The sequence below is a fragment of the Clupea harengus genome, chromosome 3 (genome assembly GCF_900700415.2).
Source record: "Clupea harengus chromosome 3, Ch_v2.0.2, whole genome shotgun sequence".
In the NCBI taxonomy this organism is placed as follows: Eukaryota; Metazoa; Chordata; class Actinopteri; order Clupeiformes; family Clupeidae; genus Clupea; species Clupea harengus.
In genome coordinates this window covers 32,185,972-32,203,471 of record NC_045154.1, presented here as the reverse complement: position 1 = coordinate 32,203,471, position 17,500 = coordinate 32,185,972, and the positions used below count along the sequence as shown (strand labels likewise).

At 43.9% G+C, this 17,500-nt stretch overlaps 1 protein-coding gene across 1 annotated transcript in view; it reads right to left on the bottom strand.

The window, feature by feature from the left end:
* Window positions 1-17,500, bottom strand: part of abcc8 (ATP-binding cassette, sub-family C (CFTR/MRP), member 8) — a 55,427-nt gene that overhangs the window by 31,614 nt on the left and 6,313 nt on the right. Inside the window, exons 5-15 of the mRNA XM_031565437.2 lie at window positions 13,941-14,183; window positions 11,501-11,689; window positions 9,671-9,835; window positions 9,256-9,411; window positions 6,940-7,074; window positions 4,853-5,015; window positions 4,374-4,414; window positions 3,455-3,600; window positions 1,429-1,537; window positions 339-455; window positions 48-120 (exon numbers count right to left, since the gene is read on the bottom strand). Of these exons, the coding sequence (XP_031421297.1) occupies window positions 48-120; window positions 339-455; window positions 1,429-1,537; window positions 3,455-3,600; window positions 4,374-4,414; window positions 4,853-5,015; window positions 6,940-7,074; window positions 9,256-9,411; window positions 9,671-9,835; window positions 11,501-11,689; window positions 13,941-14,183 (1,537 nt within the window). The remainder of the gene's footprint in view (window positions 1-47; window positions 121-338; window positions 456-1,428; window positions 1,538-3,454; window positions 3,601-4,373; window positions 4,415-4,852; window positions 5,016-6,939; window positions 7,075-9,255; window positions 9,412-9,670; window positions 9,836-11,500; window positions 11,690-13,940; window positions 14,184-17,500) is intronic.

Sequence of the window (17,500 nt, the reverse complement as noted above, 5' to 3'; positions counted from 1 at the left end):
TACACACCCCTTCACAGCAAAGATACAAGATTGTTATGGACACCTACCAAATGGAATCCTTATGCTAATATTTGACAATGTGTGGGGTCCATCAACCCAGGTGAAGAATCCATTGCTAATCTGTCAAAGCAGGAGGAGAAAGGTAACTAAACAAAGGCACTCAACCAAACATAAGTACGCGGCTTGTTAAGACATATTTGCACTACACACACAAACCACAGATTTGAATTGCAATAGATGGCTTATCCAAAACAGGTAGTGTATTCCTCAGGAGTGTGTTGCTACAGCATCACAGGGCACACACAGAAACGAACTCTGTGTGTGTGCATGTGTTTCACCTTGATGCATGTGTCCTCATCCTCCAGCATGAGCGCCTCCTCCTCAAGGTCTCTCTGGAGCCCAAAGTTGTTCCAGTCCTCCCGGCCTGGGCGCTTGCGGTTCACCACCTTAAGAGGCTGAGCACGTACCAGAGAGGGAGGGAGAGAGAGACAGAGGGAGAGAGAGAGAGAGGGAGAGAGAGAGGGAGAGAGAGAGAGAGGGAGAGAGAGACAGAGGGAGAGAGACAGAGGGAGAGCACAGCTCGAAACAGCTTTCTTCTGCATTTCATTATTACCTCAAATTCTCTCTCTTTTTCTCAAATTCAAATTCAAATTCAAAAAAGGCTTTATTGGCATGACTGCATACAATACAACGTTGCCAAAGCATGTTTACATAAAATGTACAAGCACAATAAACATAAATAAATAAAAACAAACAATAAGTTATAGGTGGTAACAATGTGGTATAGAAACATATAACAGGTTCATTGTTAATCATTAAACATTAAATATTAGTTATCTGGGACAGGGGGTTCATGTTATTGTGGAGCTCATGACAGGCTGATACATATTTTGCTGCCAGTCTGCAGCAGTCCTCCCTCTCTCCCAGTAGAACTGAGAGTCTGTCCAGATCATTTAGATGTTGGAATTCTTGGAATATTTGTGTTATTTTGTCAAAATAATAGTCTCTAAGACTTTGGTTATGGTTGCAGTAAATCAGGAAGTGTAGCTCCGTCTCTATTGTTCCCTGGTTACAGAAGGAGCACAGCCTCTCCTCTCTGGGTAGCCAGGTCTGTCTGTGTCGGCCGACTTCTACTGCCAGGTTGTGCTCACTCAGTCTGTATTTAGTTAATGTTTTCCTAATTTTTTTATCAGACACTGTGGTCAGGTAATTTGCCACGGTGTACTGTCTGTTTAGTGATACATATGTTTCTAATTTGTTCTGGGATTTTGTTAATTTTGCCCAGTGATCTCTATATTTTTCTTTTTCTTTCATAATGATTTGGTTGGGTCTGATTATCTGAGATCTTGAGTTTTGAGGCTGAGGTCGTCGTTGTGTAATGACCTGGGTGGGTGATGGTTTCTCTCTCTCTCACACACACACACTCACCAGGGCCTGGTACTTGCTGTGGTTGGAGGAGGCAGGGGGAAGTGTGGTCCTGGGTTCCGGCTCTTCACCAATCTCTTCACAGGAGAAGAACTCACTCAGCTTCTGCACACTGAGCCACGGGACACAACCAGAAATAAAGGCACATCAGCGTACTGTCCCTACACAACACTTCACTCACTCATGATATACTTCACTCACTTAGAGCAACGATTGCCTGTTGCTTTTTTCTTATTTCATACATGAATTCTTAATCACTCTTTATTGACTACGTTTAATTGATCTGCTCATTGAAATGCACGTGCTGTACAAGACATAAACACCCAAATGGAAACCTACCTTAATAGCTTAACTCTCAGTTAAGTATCCTATTAACCTTGAGATAATGCAGTATACTTGCTGCAATGCAGTATACTTCATAATATAACAGCTATGATCCCCAGGCTCCTTCAGTGATTAATATACACACATTATAGTACAGATTGTGTGTGTGTGTGTGTGCGTGTGTGTGTGTGTGTGTGTGTGTGTGTGTGTGAGTATGTGTGCTTGTCAGTGCCTCAATAAACTGCAGCTGCTCACCCAAGGTCTCTATATACCCTCATTATCAACTTACCTACACTTTTCCCTGTGGGGTACACTACAGTCACAACCTCTAATGCCTCACATTAACAAAGCGTGCAGAATACCACTCATATAACATAGAGCAAAGAAACAAGCTCTCCACTTTCCCAATACACAATCTCCACAAACCCATAGTGCCCTATGAAGTGAAGTGAAGTGAAAATGATCCATCCATCCATCCATCCATCCATTACATATAGCAGCTTTCTCCTCTCAAGAAACATCCCTGAAGGCTTGTTGTCCTGTTCAACTCAAACTCACTAAGGAGGACTTCTCAGTGACGATGAAAGCTTTGCCCTGTCCGACATACACTGTGGGACTACAGCTCAGGGCAGCACTTTGTGGCTTTTCATTGTGGAGAGAGAGAGATAGCCTGGGTCTGTATGAGACAAGCAATATCCACTGTATTCTTGTCAATTCTGCCATATTCTTGTCCTTCACAAGGATAGCTTCCTTTGCGCCATGGCAGTCATCAATGACAATAGTTCGAAATCAGTAAATGAGTTCATTAATGTATACCAAAAATTACCAAAACTAAAATGTTGTGAAGTGGATCCCTTTTTGCAGTTGACTCCAGACCGGACCACAGACCAGATCCGGCCCTTTAACAGATTTGTCCCATCTGCACTCTGTGTTATCAGATGCTCAGTCTCTTATTTGCACCTGTTCTAAGCCAGTCGGACTCATTTCCCTCTCTCGACTGTTATCAGAGGCTCCAGTTATGACCCTTTATACCCCATTAGTATGCCCTTAATGTCAGCAATAACCACTGCCCTCTAAAATATTTTCCACATTGTTGATTTTTATGACACAGCAACAGGCTTACAGTGCTTTCTTTCTTTAACCTAACCCTAACTCTTATTTAAATGCAACTTTAATATGCAACTTCATCAAGAGCAAACAATGTCCACAGTAAAACTCTCGTGTTCGTATTCGTGTTTTCCTGTCTAAGAACACCAACTGCAAAGCCTCTTATTTTTCTAGACTGGTCAATTATAGATAGCATACCACATGAATGATCTATAGTGCCCCACTTTAATGTTAATTACATGCAGGTTAATCACACAGATGCCTTATTGCTTCACATGACTCCAGAATCTCTGTAAATCATGAAAGCTCTTACGCTCTGTTACAGGTAATTAACAACCCTTCGAAGATTGGGCCATTAGCATTTAAAACATGATAGTAAGCGGACCCTTAATTGTACTAACCACTAAGAAACAGGCGATAAGAATCCAGCCACAGTAGTAAGCAGTTGCTTCAAAGGGCCACAGTAACTTAGGCCAAACTAAATCATTTTCTGTTTAAGATGCAATTATTCCTTATCATACACAGGTGATAATACATGTCTGTATGTTCAACACAGATTTGAGTTGTACACAGAACACTGTATGAGTCACTCACTAACCTGGCTAGGGCTTTGACAGTGGAGCGCACCACGCTGGACAGAAGGAAGAGTGGCGTGACCAGGATGTGGAAGAGGGACAGGGATGCAAACGCTACTGCTGGGGACAGACTCGCATCCTCCGAGATGTGAACATGGACCACAAACGTCTTCAGGATCAGGAAAAAAGAGACTCATCATCAGTGCTTCAGATACCCCGCAACTGATTCCATCATTACACAGTAATTACCAATAGGGCCCCTGCCATATATCACTATGGTAACGGAAGCACTGTTGCAGGGCTTAGTGGAGGTAATTCATTTACATTTAGTCATTTAGCAGACGCTTTTATCCAAAGCGACTTACATATGTATACACATTTTACATTTACACTGATGGCACACTGCACATCAGGAGCAATTAGGGGTTCAGTGTCTTGCTCAAGGACGCTTCGACAGGGAATCGAACTAGCAACCTTCTGATTACTAAACGACTTCTTTACCTCCTGTACCACTGTCGCCCCATTTCAATTCTGAGGTGCTCAGTGAAACGTGAACAGAGACAGACTCCAGCCCTAGCACCTTTGGTTGCCTGCCAGATTCCTCTTTAAATAACCTCAGGCAGGAGTCTTCTTTAAATGCCCTTCAGCAGACAAGACACACTGTGCACTTGATTAGATGATCCAGGATCGAAAGTACATATCTGTGCATTGTCACCTAGCAGTACATTTACAAGGACAGAAATCCAGGACTAAAAGACAAATACAACACAATCTAAGTCTGAGGGAATAAAATAATACAAATCAAATTCATCAACTCCTTCCATCGCAGTAGCATACATAGACGTACGAGTGAAGAGTATGCATTCTGTAAATGTAAGAATAAGGAAATAACAACTAGTAATGAAGTGGTTCAAACACGTCTTAAATTGCAAATTTCCTCACAGTGAGAACTGCTGCAATTGGGATGGCCGCATTCATGAAAACTGTAAAACATAAATGAAACAGACAACATCAGGCACAAGCACCTAACAGCACTGGCTGAGATGCACAGTATTATCACAGAATTCTGTATGTGATGATGTAGATATGACAGTAAGTGTACATGGTGGACGAGTTATTTGTTTATTGTTTTCAATGCGTAGTGGATGAGGTTCCTTTGATTCCTATGAATTGTATGGGAAACTGCTGTTTAGATTCATTGAATCGTTTAATAGAAGGACCCAATAGCTAATCTCCCTCAACACTAAACTTAGTAAAATTTTGGGAGCGCTACACATGGTTAGTTTGTGATTATGAATGGTGGTGATGTAGTGGTGGTGGTGGGTGTGTGAGTGTGTGTGTGTGTGTGTGTGTGTGTGTGTGTGTCTCCATGTGGTGGTAACACAGACGTAGTGTGAGTGAGTGTGTGTTAGCGGTCTCACTAGAGACAGAGTTGTAGAGGGCAAAGGTCTGGAGGCTGGTGAGCTCCTTCTGGCGCGTCTCCTCCACACTGCGGCAGAAGATGTGCTCCCAGGCATAGAGCTTCAGCAGCTTAATTCCCCTCAGCAGCTCGTTGGTCTTCTTCAGACGCTCGCTCGAGTACTCCTGCAGGGCAGGGGCAGAAGGAAACACAGTCAGAGAGTCTGACAGCTGTACCTCTCCTAGAACTGAGCCACCTGAGTCCATTATTACAGCTATCTTCCCTATTGTCTACTCACTACTACTATTAATTGAATTGCTAATGCAGGTGATTGTGGTGCGATAAAGAGGAAAGTGGTGGTCTCCCAGAATAACAAACTGACACAAGTACAGTGCATCCGTAAAGTATTCACAGCGCTTCACTTTTTCCACATTTTGTTATGTTACAGCCTTATTCCAAAATGGATTCAATTATTTTTTTTCGTCAATTCTACACACAATACCCCATAATAATAACGAGATTTTGTTTTGTTTAAATTTGTGCAAATCTATTAAAAATAAAAAACGAAAATCACATGTACATAAGTATTCACAGCCTTTGCCATGGCACTCAAAATTGAGCTCAGGTGCATCCTGTTTCCACTGATCATCCTTGAGATGTTTCTACAACTTGATTGTCCACCTGTGGTAAATTCAGTTGATTAGACATGATTTGGAAAGGCACACACCTGACTATATAAGGTCCCACAGTTGACAGTGCATGTCAGCACACAAACCAAGCCATGAATTGTCTGTAGACCTCCAAAACAGGATTGTATCGAGGCACAGATCTGGGGAAGGGTTCAGAAAAATGTCTGCAGCATTGAAGGTCCCAATGAGCACAGTGGCCTCAATCATCTGTAAATGGAAGAAGTTTGGAACCACCAGCCACCACCTTCCTAGAGTTGGCCGCCCGGCCAAACTGAGCGATCGGGGGAGAAGGGCCTTAGTGACCAAGAACCCGATGGTCACTCTGACAGAGCTCCAGTATTGCTCTGTGAAGAGAGGAGAACCTTCCAGAAAGACAACCATCTCTGCAGCACTCCACCAATCAGGCCTGTATGGTAGAGTGGCCAGACGGAAGCCACTCCTCAGTAAAAGGCACATGACAGCCCGCCTGGAGTTTGCCAAAGAGCACCTGAAGGACTTTCAGACCATGAGAAACTAAATTCTCTGGTCTGATGAAAAAAAGATCGAACTCTCGAATGTCTGGAGGAAACCAGGCCCTGCTCATCACCTGGCCAATACCATCCCTACAGTGAAGCATGGTGGTGGCAGCATCATGCTGTGGAGGTGAATTTCAACGGCAGGAACTGGGAGACTAGTCAGGATCGAGGGAAAGATGAATGCAGCAATGAACAGGGACATCCTTGATGTAAACCTGCTCCAGAGCGCTCTGTACCTCAGACTGGGGCGAAGGTTCATCTTCCAACAGAACAACGAGCACACAGCCAAGATAACAAAGGAGTGGCGTACAACTCTGTGAATGTCCTTGAGTGGCCCAGCCAGAGCCTAGATTTGAACCCGATTGAACATCTCTGGAGAGATCTGAAAATGGCTGCGCACCAAGGCTCCCCATCCAACCTAACGGAGCATGAGGTCCTGCAAAGAAGAATGGGAGAAACTGCCCAAAAATAGGTGTGCCAAGCTTGTAGCATCATACTCAAAAAGATTTGAGGCTGTAATTGCTGCCAAAGGTGCTTCAACAAAGTATTGAGCAAAGGCTGCGAATACTTATGTACGTGTTATATTTTTGTTCTTTATTTGTAATACATTTGCACAAAAAATTCTAAAATCCTGTTTTTGCTTGTCATTATGGGGTATTGAGTGTAGATTAATGAGGGGAAAAATTAATTTAAACGATTTTAGCATACGGCTGTAACATAACAAAATGTGGAAAAAGTGAAGTGAATGCTGTGAATACTTTCCGGATGCACTGTACATACCAGGCAACTTGATTGGACACACAAATCCAAGAAGCTCATCTCTCTGGTCACACACTGAACCACCACATCAACAAGAATTCAAAATAACAATTGTGTCTGTGAGCTAACCACCAAAGGGAACTTACCAAAGTACTTTTTTGTGCTTGAGACAGTTTGGTCGCCACAAAGTACTGCACTGGGGCCAGGATTGCAATAACGGCGGCTCCAATCAAGGCACTTATCCCTAAGAGGTAGTACAGGAGTATCACTCCCACAACAATCTGGAAAAGAGTGGGAACAAAATGGCCGACACGTAATGTTAATGCTACCCTGCTGCACAGAAGCAGAATTGAGTCGTTAGCTGCTTAGCAGATGGCATATGTAGCACTGACGCACAGGGATATTGAATACATTAGTATGCAGAAGAGCAGTGTATAGTTAATCAGACACCCAACATGGGGTGCAATGGGGCAGCTGAATGTTCCATTGTAGAGAGAATAACCGCAGTCGCTGTGAAGATTAAACATTGATTGTCACCCAGTAATGAAGCACAGATGTTGCTGACGAATTAATTATTACATTCATTATTTTCCAAGTTTGACTTTATTTGGAAAATCACACATGTTGAGGTGTATGGATGGGCTTAAGTAATAAGGAAAATAAAATGTCTACCGGCATATACAGATAAAAGCATGAATACTTCAGCTATACACAACTTAACACTTACACTTACTGAATCATCTGTGATTTAATCAATAATAAAGTGGAAAGCCCTGATTCTGTTCCAAAATTGAGGTCACCAAATCTCAGCCATACCAAATGAGACTACTATTTGAGTCCTTCTAAACTTTCTATGGATGTAGACAGTGTATCTGCCACTGAATAAAATCCTTTGCACATGCCCTTCTAAAAGAAAGACTGGAAAACCAAAAAAAAAAACTCTGGATTAACTCTGGCCCCTCTACCAGTTCCAACTATGATCCACATCCATCTCTTTGCACTGAAGGAGAAACCTCACCTGTCTCGTCTCTTGAGCACCTCAGCCTATCAAAGCCTGTTCCAGGACTCGCTAATGAGGGCAGTGGGAAAGGACTGGCACTAGCAGTTGAGCTGGGTGAACTGCAGCCATGTTAAAGTACAGAGCTGAGACAATACATTTAATCATAAGAAACTGCTTCTCCACGGACCTCTTCCACGGAGCTCTTCCACATCTCTTACACAGCCTTCATGAAAACCCCTGCCCTATCTTGCAATGTTAAAGACAGTGAAACAGATCCTCTCCAAAAATGTAATCGGTCTTTCCTGGGTCCAAGGCCCTCCACCATCCACTGAATTTAATGAAAATTGCCCTGTTAGTTTTTTGGTAATCCTGCTGAGAAACAGACAGACAGACAAACAAAGCGAACCGAAAACATAACCTCTCTGGCAGAGGAAACAATCAGCCTGTTAACCATGCAACAGCAGGAAATGAGGCTGAGGCATACTACACTGAGGATGAAGGATCCTTAACCCTACTTCACTCCCAAAGGAGTAAATGGCTTTAAATAAGTGGGTGAGTGAATGTGACACATGGAGATAAAGAGGCAAAACAAAGAGAATCAGAGACACTGATTCTAGACGGAGCTAAGAACACTTCTTGAATGCGAAACATGTGGCAAAAGCGACAGCTCAACCTAGAGAAGATTCATTTTAATCTCAGGAAGAGCAAGAAAACTGTTTATAAAATATCTTAAATAATCTACAGTGAAATTTCTTGGCTGACTGTTACAGTTGTCCATTCTAAATTCAATTTAACCGACAATGGTTTATGTCTGGAAACTGTTCATGCTGCCGGGCAGAGACAGACTGAACACCGTCTCTTCAAACAGCTCTGTGTGTGGAGTGACTCAGCAAAACCTCACTTCACAAAAGAGGAAATGGAAAGTGTGTGAGCTTTGACAGGATTGAAAGGGTAACTGGTACACGACTTAAGGGTTTTAATAAACCAAAACCTCATGTAACCCCCCACTGCTGTGTTTACTTAGCACCTCTGGTCTTGGTATTGGTCAGCTGGAGAAGATAAGGACCTGTATTCTGAAGGTCAGGTGAACAAATACAGATAATTGAAGAGGAGGACTGGTTCAGTAGAAAGGATTGGAGTTGAGTGCTCTCATTATTATGCATGTCTGGGTGAAGAAGATCAGTAGGAGAGGCTGTTAATTGGAGGTCTGTAGATATGTGAGAGTGTAGCCTAATGCAGGTTAATCTTTGCGGTCAGCGAGGGAAGACAAACATGCCCTCGTATTGAATTTCCTCTCCATGGACACACATACACCAGTACAGACCTGCCACCTTTCGTATTGATTCTCAAATGCGTTTCATTTCCCTTATATTGTTATGGGCCTAAGCGAGGATAGTACTTAGCAGCAACTGAGCATTAAAACTGAACCTCACAATAACAGGCATTTGATTGTCTGGCTTACCTGAACTGGCATGGCCCAGAGGTTCGGACACAGGAAGAAGAACCACATCAGCTGGTTGGTGTCGATGGCAACCAGGTTGCATATCTGGGCCACGGTCATCTCACCCATTGACATGTTAGACGTGCACAGACGCATGATCTTATTGTAGAGCTTCGTCTGGATTGGACAGAAAATGTTGTCAGTTTTTAAATGCAGATGAAGGCAAATGTCTTTACAAATCCATCTGACTTATAGGTATGCATGATAATGTAATGTCTAATGTCTAACATTTGTTCTGTAGTTAGATACAAATATTGGCAAATTCTACATACTCTACTTTGGAATCTTTCTATGTTTCATTTATATCCTGTCAAATTGTACTCTGTGACATTGCCTCTTGTGTTGTCTGGTTGAACAAAATATTCCCCATTGGTACCTGTATGGCGCCTCTCAGGTTGATGCCGGTCTCTATGGCAACATAGTAGGAGGCTTGGAGGAAGGTCCTCTGAAGCAGCAGGGCGGAGAAGAGTAACACGGCAAGGACGTACGCGTTGGCCAGGAACTCCCGCGACGATATGAAGTACACCCCCAGCAGCTGCACCTGGAGCACCGGAGACAGATAGGAAGAGAGATCAACCCACATGACACACACACACACACACACACACACACACACACACACACACACACACAGACACACACACACACACAGAGACATGCAAGGTTGTCCAAGTCTCTATCCATCATTCCTCTGTGATCCACCAGTTAGAGTCCCCAAGCAATGTGGTGCCACGTTTAAGTACTCGCTGTCAAACACAGGAAACAATGGCTCCTTAAATATATATGACATAATATAAGACACTCATACATGGTGTGGTGGTCAAGAAAATCCTCCTCCATCACCCTACTATGCTTCATCCATCAGTCGGTCACCACTTAATGTCGTACTTTTTTTTTTACCTCCAATTAATTAGCAGATGTAATACTCTAGGACACTCTGGATGGAGGCTCTGTGATGAGCTGCTTCTTAATGAATCAGTACCCAGAGACAGACTTTCAATCAATCGCGCTGCTCATTTCACATCAGACTGAACATAATCTCAATTGACGCAATTACACAACTGATGAGGTGGCTTTTGAAGAAGTCTCCTTAGGGTGAGTAATAACAGCGCTGTCTGATTTGTAGGATTCCCTTAAGAAGTGGCGAGGAGCCAGTGGCTAAGAGAATAATAGCCTTGGAACCTGACATCATATTACTTTCAGTCTACCAATACACAAGGCAAGCCTGGACTCCCTATACTCCCTACAGGTTTTTTCAGTGACGGCCTCCCTGGCTTGCAAATGAGACATCAGCAGTAACAAGAACGATATCAGGGACCTTGCTTTTATCATGTGTGGACCATTTATGTCAAGATTTATGACATGCAGACATAATAAGCACCACCCCATGATGTGACTCTCTCTTTCGTACCTTCTATCTTTCTTCTCTGCGGGTGGAAGGCTATAACAGTCAGTTTATAAATTCCATTATAAATAATTGATTAGTGCTCTCAAACCTCTCACATTCATTCAGTTCTCATCCCTCAAGAGTTCTTTTCGGGGCGTGATATCATTACTTTATTAAAGATGCAGAACCTTTCCAGCTTTGTCTGAAAATGCAATTGTTCATGGTCCTTAAGGATTATGCCAGAAAACTGGCTAAAGTTTGAATGAGGGCAAATCAGAATAACACATAATAACACACATAAATAACACGGATCTTAACTCTTCATAGGTCTATGCCCGTACAGAGTGCAAGGACATACTGTCAGATCACACATTTCTGGTGCAGTACAGTTTGACAGTTTGAATCACAAAATCTTTACTTGTCATGTCTGGCTGGAGATGATCTGTATTACATGCCACACACCCCCACGATCAGAGACTAGATCACAACTTCTCTGGAGGACACCTGGCGTCTAATATTTGAGACTCAGACAGCAGAGCACTGGCCACATGAATATTTGATGATTACCAACAAAGGATGAATCACTATTTTGATGTGTAGTGAGGGAGAGAGCAGTCACCCCAGCCAGGTTTATGGAGTAAGAATCCTGCACCGTGACCATAATGCCAAAGAGCCAGGGTCATTCAGAGTGCATATTCAACTGTAGTGACAGCACTCCATCACAGGATGAATAATAGAGATTAAATATGTTTGAAATGACTTTGCAATTTGTTCCAAAAGGTGTAGACACGCTATGGTGAGGCTGGATGTCACTCTCACCGGTGACTGTATGGTGCGGTTCTCTTTGCTGATGTGGTGGACGATCCCTGAGATGCAGAGTGGCCCGGCGAAGCCCAGTAGGTCAGCCATGAAGCGGAAGATGATGCTGAGGATCAGGGGCCTCCCGAAGGCCTTTCGCAAGGCCCGCCAGATCCACTTGGGCCCCTGGGGCTGGATGCCCTGAAGCCTCTGAAGGAGGGGGAGAGGAAGTGGAGGATGGGGAGGGGAGAAAAAGAGCGAGGAAAATGAAGGGGAAGAGGAAGATGGAGGGGAAGATGACAAAGGGGAGGCAGAGAGAGAGGAAGATGTGGCGAGGGAGAGGATGAGAGAGAGGAGGAATGGGAGGGGGGGAGTGAAAGAGGAGGGGAGAAAGGAAGGCAGAGAGAGAGGAAGATGCAGAGAGTGGAGGAAGAAGAAAATGAGGATTGCAAGGAAAACAGTAGACTCCAACGTTGTTTTTTGTTCTAGTTGTAGTTTGTTCTAGATATGTTGATGGAGAAGATTATACTGAATATACTAAAACAAACGTTACTGGTTGTTTTAAAAGTCATGCACAATGTAGCTATAAATATTGCACTGTGCAAAAATGTGCAAAAATAAGTGCAAAAATCTCTGAGTTGGAAGCGCGGAGTTGTAATCTACAGATTTCTCCACCATTACTGCAACTCCGGAAAGATTAAGGTTTGCCTGAAAATTGACTCTACTGTCAGTTTCCGGGCAGACAATTCAGCAAATGTTCCTTTTACATAAAAATACACTGCATTTGTTTTTTTTCTCATACAGAATATTGACATGGCCTAAAGCTGTTGAACATCCTGCTTCCCCCATCCTTCCCCATTTCCGGTCTCCCAACCACCCCCAACCGCGAGCCCGAGCATGTCCCTGCTGATAGAAGCCTCGCTCCACGCTCCGATCAAACGATCCGTTTTTTTTTTTATTTTTAAAGCGGGACGTGTCATCTGAGCCGGAGCTGCAGCGCTGTGAACTCCTGGAGTTACAGAGTAAACAGTGCGTCTCGAGCCGACGTGACTGCTCGCATCGCCTCAAAACATCCTGGCACGTGAGCAGTGACAGCGAGCATCCGTTTACCTGGAGTTCAAAGGGGCCCTGGTGAAGCAGGATAAGCCCCGGGGCTTCTCACAGTGTCCTCCCTCCCTCGCTCACTCATTCCCATGGCGACAGAGTTCTTTCACCCCCCTGGAGGTCGCCAGGGTCACTGTGTTCACAGTGGAAATGGTAACAGGGTCCACACTCTCCACAACCCGGAAGGAAATGGGGGGTGGGAGGGTGGGGTGGGGTGGGGTGGGGGGGGGGGGGTTCACACTGTCCACGGAGCCGGGGCCCACACTACAGAGTGGAAAACCCTCACCCCTCTCAGCCCCTGGCCCAGTCACCGACCCCCCTCCCCCACACTACCCTGCCTCTCTCCCACCACCGCCAAGCTGCTGTTCCTTTATCTGCGCTACACCCCCTCCCCCATTATCTTCATCAAAGATCTGCATGACGGAGTTGGGCGGTTGGGGGGGTGTGGGGGTTAGTGACCTCGGTAATGGATAGGAATTGAGGGAGATGGGAGGGTTGATGCGCTGGGGGAACTACACATGGTTTATTGCTGTCGAAGGGCACTCTTTGTTGTTCCTTGGGTTCACTGACTCTAAGAGCAGTTCGATGGTAAAGAGAAGCGGCACAGGACGCCATTCAACAGTCAAGGGCCAAGGCAGGATCAGCTTAATGTTTACGTCATTGTCTCCCAAGGGAGAACATTGTATTGGGAAAAGGGACAGATAAATGGACAATGTATAAGTTGATATGCTTCTATGAAATCTATCTCCATGTTAGTTTTTTGAAATATATGATGGGTATGCTGGGTGAAATGTCTTTCCTTTTATGAAGAAATCCATCTCAAGGCTGTTTTTTTTTCACCGGCTGCATTAAGGTAAGCCTTGACCTGGACCTTCAGAATGCAAGCGGCAGAATAGTATCATTGTGAAAAAAGGTCACAGGCAGGACTGAATGGAATACCTATTTTCTAAAGCACTGGAGAAATGTCTGGCTTCTATGCACACTCTTACAGCTTGTCAGATCGGTTGGTTTATGATCTTTCATTCCACTGCTGATATTGGGAAATTGATTACTGGTTGCTGGGTATAGATTGGTTAAACATATCTTGGTAGAGTGTAGGCATCTCTACAGTTTCCCCTTGCAATTTCTTCTGGTATAAGCCAGCTACTAGCTGTATGGTTAGGATGACAAAACCAACTGCTAAAGCCATATCAATAACACAAATGTAGTCACCGAGACTCATTATTCCAGTATGCTTTGTAAGTCTCAGAACAAAAATATCCCCTTATTTCTTAGAATCACAAATATTCTTAGCAATATGTTTACCATGGCTATATAATGAACCCTTCTCTGGCTATTGACAACATGCATGCCGTACCCTCTGAGTCTCGAAGGCCTTGCGTAGCTTCAGGTAGTTGGTGATGGCTCGCATGGCAATGGGGAGCTTGCCAAGGACCTTGAGGTCGATGGGACGGCGGTGTGCATTAGTAATGAATGTATTCATCCACCAGTATGTGCTTTTGGACACAAGGTTGACGAATGGCTGCAGGAATCGGACGCCCAGGTCCTGAAGGTCCTCTGGGGGCTTGACCTCTGTGGGGTCCTCGAAGCAGACGTAGCGCTGCAACCAAAGACCAATGCACGATGTTAGCGCTACTCACTTTACAAAGGAAACTGAATTTTATAATAACACACACGTAGGCATTCAGGAGATACTGTAGCAAGCTGACAGACTAGCACAAATACATTAAATACATACAACTCTAAAATACAACGATAAATCATGGTAACATTCCAGCAAACAAAGGTAGGTGTACCAATAGAATAGCTTTTAGATATTCCCCTACTAGTCAGCAATCACACTACACTTCCACATAGAAGACACATTAACACAGAGAGTATTGTTAGCTCATGTAGCAGACAGTAGAGCAGCACGCAAACACCAATATAAGTGCCACAGAGATCATATCCTATTACAAGATGCCCATCAGATGCCCATCAGACTAGCACCCAGAACATACTGTGCAGTAGACCAGAACACAGAACATACATTCTATCTGTACACCACAAACATAATGTATGCTCATACACACTTACACATTCATTACATAGGGTGACCAGATTTGAGTTTGTGAAAAAGAGGACACTTCGTCGCGGGGGGGGGGGGGGGGGGGGGGGGGGGGCGTGGCGGAGGGCAAAGTGCACATGTAAAACAAATATTTTTTGTGGCATTTAGTCCAGCGCTTCTTTAATGTGTCCTTTCCATATATTGAAGCAATAATGATAACAAATAAAACATTCTAAATAATAAATACTTTATATAGCCACATATTAAAATAAGAAAATGAAGACACTTTTCAGTCCTCCTCATAAAATAAAGCAATAATAATAACAAATACAAAATTCTAAGTCAGAGCTCGCGCAAGAAGGTGGAACGTTAGGGAGATACCATTTCCAAAACGTGTAAGGGCGTAATAACTAGTTTGTGAAAGACCCAGAGAAACACAAATATAAGACGAAGCAAAATCCCGGACGTTTTTGGAATCCCTGCCGGACGCATTTTTTAGGTCTCGAAAAGAGGACATGTCCGGGGAAAAGAGGACGTCTGGTCACCCTACATTACACACACAGGGAACATTACAAACACTATATTGCAAGTGTCCTGCATTTAGCAGCAGTGCTAGGAGTTAGCGCATAGCTACTGCAGCTCATGAAGTCTTACAGTTTATTTTGAATGTCCTTGGTTAACTTGTGACTGTCCTCTGGCCTTTGTAGCTACCACCAGCAGAGCTGTGGAGAGCATGATTTACTCAAGCTCTGTGTGTGAGCTCAGGATAGTGTTTCCTCAAGGCTATTTGCTAATCTACTGGGATCAAGGAACATTCACGAAGGGCACCACTGTCCTCAGAGGTAAGACTGGGTCGAACTGCAACCAATGCATAGGGTAAATATACCGGTACTATTCAAATACTAACTCTGAAATCTAAGAAAATGGACTTCATTTGCAGATAAGTTGTAAAATCAGCAGCTGACACGACTGAATCAAGCAGTACTTTGTTGCCAGTGGATGTCTTGGCTATTGACTTTGAAGTGAGTGCTTTTATGTGTGGCATCAGCTCACACGGAACCTCGGAGATGTTGGGTGTCAGCTCTTTTCTGAACATACATTTATTCCTTGAGTGCATATTACATGAATCCACTCATATGTATGCACTGTACCACTCTAATAACACCTGACAGTTTCCTGGGAAGTCAGCTTACAGCTTCCTTAAGGAAGTAGGTTACATACTACAGCGCCAGGGTCAGCTGAATCCACGCCTCATTCATATGGGAGTAGCCACCACGCAGCTGGCTATTTATGAACGGAAGAGAGAAACCCACTGCACTGCCTCACAGCTTGAGGTTTACCTTCAGCAATAAACGGGGGCTTGTTTGCACTGCAATAAATAACATTGTTTAAGTGGTGCCATAAAGGGATGTTGTTACAATGGGCAATTAGCAATTGATCACATCATTGATCATTGGTGGGATCTATGAATATCTAGGGTCGACGGGGTTAAAAATGGCCTCGCTTCTGAAATTCTGAGAAAGAGAGTAGACAGAATGTTGAGGTGCAAAAAACGACAACAACTGGAGCCTGGAGCCATTAATGTACACCAGAGACAACAACTGGAGCCTGGAGCCTGGAGCCATTAATGTACACCAGAGACAACAACTGGTGCCTGGAGCCTGGAGCCATTAATGTACACCAGAGACAAAACTCTATGATCTACTCGACTATTAAAACTCAACTCATTCTCACAGCCACATCTACTTTGGCTTCATTTCTATCCACTGCTTCATTTCATTATCAGCATGACTTCACAGTTTGTGCATGTGAACAGGGGGGGGGGAGAAAACACTGTTTGGGAGAAATCATACAGAAACCCCTTGGAGTCAACGAAGTAGTGTTCTAGTTTGCTCATTCTCATCACAGCCATCATGATCATTAGCTTCATCATGATCATCAGCACACCTAAATAACGATGCCACACACTGACACCAGCAGGGAGTACATATGAGCACTTAGGAGAACACATAACAACACAAGCAACGAAGACTGCAGCATGCCAAAAACTTGTGCCCAGTATCGACTGAACTGCTCTGTCTGAGAGGTGCTGATTCTATCTGCAGTAAAGGTGATGAGATAGTGAGATTGAAATCGCAAGTGCGACTGAAAGTGTGGAGTCTGCACACACTATCTCTGCCTTTCAGTGACAGGTGCTGGAGATGAATGCTTTGCTGTTCCGTGAGTGTTGTGACAGGGCAGTCCGGAGAATGTGAAATATCCAAGGCCCAAAAAGTCATTAATGTTCTTTGTGAGTTAGTGCTTTGTGATTTGGCTAGTTGCTCCCCAATGTGGTTCAGCAGAGTCATTTCATTTCTGCCTCCCAGCTCCGGTTGTTTTTAAGAGAGTTTACACAGGGATGAGGATGAGTTTTGTTTTATGAATTCTGGACTTGTGAAAGTGCTTAGATGAAGAGCACTGTGGAGTAGTTACTAAGAGTCCCTCCAGACAGGAAGCAAGCTGTCCTGAAGGAAATACAACATCTTGGCATGGAAAAACAAACAGCAGTAACAGAATGGCTCTGCCAGAGTCTGGCGTTTGTCAGCGATTTGTTTGACTAGCTCTAGTTTGTCTTTCTCCAGAAAATGGCCACTGGTCATATGAGGACATCATATTTGAAATCATGCTAATGAAATAATCAAAGGGCTGAGCAAATATATCTCACACACTTTACACACACGATTCTACACACACACTTCTACACACACACACCACACACACACACACACACACACACACACACACACACAAACACACATAACACATACCTTTACCTCTCTCTCTCTCTTTCAATCACACATACACACTGACACAGACACACACAGACACAC